This window comes from Populus euphratica, unplaced genomic scaffold, assembly GCF_000495115.2.
Source record: "Populus euphratica unplaced genomic scaffold, PopEup_1.0 scaffold229.1, whole genome shotgun sequence".
NCBI lineage: Eukaryota > Viridiplantae > Streptophyta > Magnoliopsida > Malpighiales > Salicaceae > Populus > Populus euphratica.
The window spans coordinates 267,186-274,296 of record NW_011500110.1 but is presented as its reverse complement, the minus strand read 5'-3'; the positions used below and the strand labels follow the sequence as shown (position 1 = coordinate 274,296).

Below are 7,111 nucleotides of genomic sequence, written 5' to 3'. Positions count from 1 at the left end.
ATGGTGTTATCTTGAGTTATAGATTACTCAAGATATCTTGGGTTAATACATGTTTTTGTATTGATTAACTTTAATTTTTTTTAAAAATTTTTTTTTATCCTAATTTTATATTGTGGATAATTAAACAAGTTAACTCATATTTTTTTTAAAAAATTTATTTTTATTTTTTATTTGATATTAAATTATTATATCTCGAGGTTTGTAATTTTTTTTATAAAATTATTTTAATTTTATATTATAAATTATAAGTTAATTAAATTGACAAGAGTTAACTTGCTTGCATCTTTTTATCTTTAAAAAAAATTGACCGACATGTTATATAATATATAATGTTAGCTATTTATTTATTACCATGTAACAATAAAAGAAAAAAAAAACCATAACACTTTTAAACTACAAAAAAAACTTGGTAGTTTAGTTTGACAAAAAAGAGAGGTTACATTAAATTAAATAATTCCTGAAATTCTTAATCTTCGAGTATTAATTATTAACAAACATTTAAACCACGTAAATAATTTATTTGAGGGCGAATTGAGAAAATTAGGAGTAACATTAACTTGTCAAAAAAGGGCTAGTGCTTTACTTTTCCCAATCCCAAACTAATAATTAATTTATTAGAAACAATAAATAAATCAAAGGGTCAATACTCAATAGCTCAGCAAGAGAAGACTGGATAGAGAGAGAGAGACAGATAGGAAGGTCCAATCGAGTGGCGAAGGGTTTTTTATAATTATTTTCGTGGTTGTGGTTCTTGCTGTCTTTGCTACTGTGTGTCTATATATATATATATATATATATGAGAGAGAGAGAATAAAGAAAGCAATATATGTTTACATATTATATATAATAATAATAATAATAACAACAACTGAGATAGAGAATAAAAAGAATAGAGGGAGAAGGGGAGCCGGAAGATAATTCTTTGTAGAATAGATAGACACAATAACAGGAGAGAAAGAAAGGGAGAAAAAATAAAAAGATAAACCACCAAAATTTCTGAAATAGCTATAATTAAGTCTCTTATCATCATCGGATCTTATCTTCTGTTTTTGTAATGGATCCATTTGATTTGATTCGCAAAGGTATATATATTTGTATGCTTCTCTTCGTCTTTGACTTTTACAATAGATCTTTCTTCTTCTTTAGGTTTTAGCTATTTAGTGTTCGAGATCTTTATGGATTGACTGTGTAGGTTATGGTGATTGATCTGTAACGGTTGCTTTTATTCGTTTTTTGTGAAAATAACTTTATGGGGTTTTGATTTAATTATTCTTTGTTGGTTTTTGGGTTCAAATTGAGGTAATTTGTTTGTGTTTCATGAGCTGTAACCTAGTATTTAATCAATTATGGGTTTTGAAGTGTTGTTTTGTGCTATGGGGTCCTAATTAGTGCAATTGACTCGCTGTTTTACTGAAAATATTTGTTTTTTATTCACACGGTATGCATTTTGTGCTGATTCGTTGATGGTTCAGAGCATTCAATTGTGCTTCTACTGGGTTGAAAATGATTTGAATATTGTAGTGAAGTTTCTGTTCTATTTACACGATATATTTAGTGTAATTGTAAAAGCTGAACACTGAAAATGGGTATGCTAAAGTTGCTTCATTTAGGATAATTTTCAATTGAGATATGCCTGTTGGAGATCTTGGTATCCTTTTCAGGCAGGGTTTGTTGAGGTCAACTGTGGCCAGGACTGCATTGTATGCATGCGGGTGTGTCATGGGATTTGTACTTCTTTTTGTATGTTTGACTGATAAGTATAATTAAATGAAAATTTTTTACAGGTTTTGGATAAAGCCTACTGCAACTCAGGAGGGTTATTCTTTGTATCAGTCTCTTTTTATGCATGTAGATTTCCTTTTCTCTCTTCTTTCTTTCCATTTTAGTAAAGAAATGAACTTATCCAAGAAAGGTTCTTTACCCAACGATACAAAGCTTAGTCTTCCAAACAAGGCTACAACCTTGAACCCAAATGCTGCAGAGTTTGTTCCCTTTTCCCTCAGATCATCCTCTTCTCCATCTGGAAGTACCTCAAAAACGACAGATGCTGCAGCGAAACTCGCTACTTCTGGAACTGTAGGGAAATCAGTTCTTGATCGATCAGAATCATCTGTTTCTAATGCTTCTGATGATGAGGCCCATCAATTCTGGCGTCACCAGCTCCCAGATGATATCACCCCTGATTTTAAGGTCATGGGTGAAGATGAGTCTCAGGGACTTGGAGGGCTCTCTTTAGCAGGCTTGTCTTTACATGACAGTAGTGAAGTGCCGAGATTCCATGCCTCCTCCAGAAGTGGATATGTCTTGACTGAGCAGCAGGAACCATCACCACATCATATCAATGGTAGCAGCTTCAGTGAAAATATGAGATATGCTGTTGCTTCATATGGGGAAGATCCTACTTCAGCAAGTTTTTTGAACTTGCCAACTAAGCCATGGGACAAGCAAATTGCTAACAGTGATCAACTTCTTAGCAATGGTAGGGAGGTACATCCATACAATGGAAATTCTAGACATGGGTTCAGAAGTGAAATATTAGGTGAGCATGCAATAGTGGATGATACTGAAATAAACCCTTTGGAGTTTTTGGCTTCACAATTCCCTGGGTTTGCTGCTGAAAGCCTGGCGGAAGTTTATTTTGCAAATGCCTGTGACTTAAATCTCACTATTGAGATGCTCACTCAGTTAGAGGTGAACTCCTTTTTCCTTGTCTCTAATCACATTTAATTTGGCCGGATCACATTTTGCAAATGCTTTTACAATGATGTATTATTTTAATGCATTGTCAAAATGATGTGCCTGCACGCGCTTTGCTTAACTGCAAGATGCATTTTTATTTTGTTTCTGTATTTGCATTAATTCTCTTGAAATTTTCAATCCAAACTGTTTATATTTCCCACAACTTCTATTTATTGGAATAAATACAGTGTAAACAGTTCTTTTGCTGCCCATTCAAGAATTTTGTGGAGATGCAGTGCCTCTGCTATTTGGTTGGACGCTAACTTTGGTGACCAATGCCTCTTATGCCTTATTTTGGCAGGGAAGAGTTTGCTCCCGAGAGTTTTTGGTGACCCAATGGGACTATAGCTTATGTGTAACCTCAAATTGTTAAGACACTGTGCCTGGTAACAGGGGGTTAGTCCATTTGTTTTGGTCTTTTCCTCCTATTGAAGATCTGAGGTTTCTTTTGTTAATGTGCAATATCCATTGCAATAGTTGTGTAAATGTGGTTTGGTAGGAGCGCCAGTCCTTGACCTCAAGGATAACATATTTTCTTATATTCCATGAAGTAGCTAAAACCCCTCATCCCATTCGTGAATGATTCTGCAGATCAGAGTTACATTTTTTTGTGCATGCGACTTAGCCTTGCTTTGTATATTGAGCTGTTATGTTACATGTTGTCTTCTATTTGTAGCTCCAAGTTGATGGTGGTTTCAATCAGACTACGAACTCGAAGACTTTGTCAGCTCCCACTCCCAATATCAGTGCACTGGACTTTCCAGCACTTACCGTGCCAGATAATCAGAATGGTCCTTCGAAATATGCTGGAGATGATCTTCAGCAAGCTGGCATTCCTTATCGATCTTCTAACAAAGACAACATGCTTATATTCAAGTCTGGTGCTTCCTTTTCATCTAGAGGTGCTGTGGATTTTGCATCAGCTGTCAGGAAATTGGCTTCTCAAGATTCTAGTTTGTGGAACCATGACAGAAATGGTTCTGCTGATTCAACTGTTGGCTCAAGCAGAAGTTCCCATGTTTTGGCTAGTGCTTATAGTGGTGGGCATGGGAGAGGCATTTATGCAGATAGGTCGCAAAGTCGTGGGTCAGGCCAAGCAGCTCCTGTCTGGCTTGAAACTGGAGAAGCAGTGGGTAATATTCCTTGGTCAACACAATTACTTAGTTCATGAACCTTTTTAATGCGGGAATGCCTTTCCTGTGTATATTTCCATTAACATTGTTGAGATGGCAGCAAGCATGTATTCTGAGATGCGGGAAGAAGCTCGTGATCATGCACGTTTAAGGAATGCATACCTTGAACAGGTATATCCTCAAGATTTGTTTGCTGTTACACTGTTTAAACTTTTCTTATTCTGACCATCAAGGTGTTTTGTGATCAAACCATGATCAAAATTGGCTTGAGAAAGGTGTACGGGTCATCATAACTCATAAGGAGGTATGTGGACTGATGATGGCCCTTTATAGTGCAGAAATCAGGATTATAATTTACACAAGTCTCCTAGATGACCTCTAAACCCACCATGTCCTCCTCTTAAGTCTCAAGCAGGATTGAAATTAAACTCAACTGAATTCCAAGTTGAACAGTAAGCTATTGGATGATCCTAAGGTGAAAATTAAATAACAGAATCTAGAACAAACTACAGTTGTACATGCTCACCTAGGATCAAGAACAAATCAAGTTGCACGGGCAAGCATGCATGCTATCAGCCTAAAACATGCTGGGTAAGCAACTGTTGCTGATAGATTTGCTTCTAAACTTTTTGCTGATGTGCTGCTGCGGTGGATATTGTACTAGATTATTATGCAGCAAATTTGATGCATGCTGACTGCGGTGACCAATAATGTGCAAGTCTGCTCCAATCTTTATTCATTATTTGATTTTTTTGTCATATGCCAGCATAATATTAAAAAAAAAAATCAAATCATAAAGCTGTAATGGTTTTCATCTCACAACAGGCACGTCAAGCTTACCTCATTGGAAATAAGGCTCTGGCAAAGGAATTGAGTGCCAAAGGACAACTGCACAATATGCATATGAAGGAAGCTCATGGAAAAGCTCAAGAATCCATCTATCGCCAGAGGTTTGTCAATTCTTGTTGCTGTGTGTTTCAGCCATGACAGGTTGATGTGTTGGGATCGATGGAGGATAGGTTTTTCCTTTCTTGCCTCATTCCCTCTTCTGATCATCTGTTTTAGTGTTAGCTGTGACATGCTGATGCCTCATGTCTGACAAATGCTTTTCTCCCTTTTTTTTTTAATTCCTTTAAGCAAATGATGCTGTGCTTGTCTGGTTAGATCATTTCATTTTCTAAAATCATTTTACCCTCCATTTTCCATTTTCCATTTCGTCCTTTGATTGCATTCTTGGTTGCGGGGACCTGTTTTTTCAAGCAGCATCAGCAATGTCTGCTGTGAAGAGCCATAACTAGAAATTCTCGTTTTTGTGTTCATTAATTCTGAGATCTTGGAGTTTTGTTTTCTTTTTTGGTAAGCTAATAGTTGGTTTTTGTTCTCTCTTACTCTCTGCCTGAACTTTGTTTCCAGGAATCCAGCTAGTCTAGAGATGCAGGGAACTGGGAGAGGGCATGAACGAATGATAGACCTTCATGGGCTGCATGTAACTGAAGCCATTCATGTGCTAAAGCATGAGTTGAGTATTCTGAGGAGCACAGCACGGGCAGCAGATCAGCGTTTGCAGGTTTATATATGTGTTGGAACAGGCCATCACACTAGGGGTGCTCGCACTCCCGCAAGACTTCCAGTTGCTGTACAGCGATACCTGCTTGAAGAAGAGGGCCTTGACTACACTGAACCACAGCCAGGGCTGCTTCGAGTAGTGATGTATTGAAGCAGCATCACAGCAACATGATGAGGTATAGGAGTTTTTTGACACAATGCGAAACCCAAGCCATAGTCATCAAATCATTCTTGTATCTGTATATGGAAGATATTGAAGAGAAAGTAGTTGAAAGCCTGAAAAAATAAAAAAAGAGAAAAAATGTGAAGTTAGGGAAAAGGTAAAAAAAAGGGAGCAGAAGTGTATCATTAAGGTGTTAACAGGTTGACAGCAGAATTACATTTTGGTAGCGATTAGGGAACCTACATGAGCCGAACTTTTGCAGCTCGTTGCATTTTGTTAATTTTGTAACTTATTTTTCTGTCACAGTTTTTTTTTTTCCTTCTTTTTCCCAGATGTAACTGATAGAATTGAATTACATGATAGTGCAATTCGTCAAGTATGACTAATGTGTGATGGCTGCAAAATTTTGGATTACAATCTGGGGTAGATGAGCACTGATTATCGGTTAAAATGGGTGAAAGTTCAGTTGTGGTGACGTTAAAACTGTTTGGTCTGCTGGTGATAGTCACTGCATGAACCAGCTTTCCAAATGGATTGCACTTCTGAAATTGTGCTGTAGCACGGTAACACTGTAAATTCTTTCCTGTTGGAGCCTGGAAGGCGAAGGGGAACTGTGGCTATGCAGTCTCCAATAAACGTAAAGCATTAGTAACAAATATCAATGGCCATTCTCTCATTTGTTCCTTATATCTCTCCTTTCTTGTGCTAGTTTGAACTTGTAACTTAATTTTCAATTAAAGGGGTTTTTTAACATTTTTTATTTCGTGTACACGAACATTAAACTCATGTATATGATGTATTTTAATGCAAGAAATAACCTTTAGTGTGTGTGTGTGTGTAAACAAATTGCGTAAGTGAAATGTTTGGTTTAAAAAATAAATTTATAAATCATGTAAAGCTAGCAGGCTTAAATCTTACTGAATGGCTTATTATGAGTATGAGATTTAACTAAGAGGTAAGGATATGATAGGAGCAATTATTTATGTAGAGATTTAATTGAGATAAATCTTTAAAATATAAGCATATATAAGCTTCTTATCAGGAGCGTTTTTTGTGTCGAATATATCATGTTACTTTTCTATTATTTTGTATAGAAAAAAAAAACAGAATTAAATTAGTATAATTAGATATATAAGGAAAAGTTCAAATTTACGTTCATAATATAAAAACAAATTAAGATATTTCCCCTTACATCTAAGATATAACAACAAGAAGTTTATATATATAAAGTGCATTTTAAAAGTGTATTTAGCTTATAAAAATATAAAATAAAATTCCCCTCATTTTATTATTATATAGGAGAATTGAATTTATATATTTTTAATATTTAAAGAAAGAAAACATAAAATAAGACTATTATAGTCTCTACAATACAATAACGGAGTGATAATAATATCAATAGAGTGAAAAAACAGCATCCTAAATTAAATTCATTATACGATCATGATGCAAAACCACATGCACATATATAACTAATTATTATTTAGGTTAAAGAAAAACAAAGTTTAAT

The 7,111-nt window shown here is 35.4% G+C and overlaps 1 protein-coding gene across 2 annotated transcripts; it reads left to right on the top strand.

Moving 5' to 3' along the window:
• The first annotated feature begins 837 nt into the window (after positions 1–837).
• LOC105109739 (polyadenylate-binding protein-interacting protein 7-like) lies at positions 838–5,987 on the top strand. Of its 2 annotated transcripts, none has more exons than XM_011004533.1 (6): positions 838–1,082; positions 1,785–2,691; positions 3,416–3,872; positions 3,973–4,043; positions 4,698–4,822; positions 5,286–5,987. In XM_011004533.1, exons 2-6 carry the CDS (start codon positions 1,843–1,845, stop codon positions 5,587–5,589), a joined length of 1,806 nt encoding a protein of 601 aa, XP_011002835.1. In that variant the 5' UTR covers positions 838–1,082; positions 1,785–1,842; the 3' UTR covers positions 5,590–5,987. The 2 variants fall into 2 exon arrangements, with proteins under 2 accessions (XP_011002835.1, XP_011002836.1); XM_011004534.1 differs by having other exon boundaries at positions 4,698–4,891; positions 5,286–5,377.
• Positions 5,988–7,111: the final 1,124 nt, after the last annotated feature.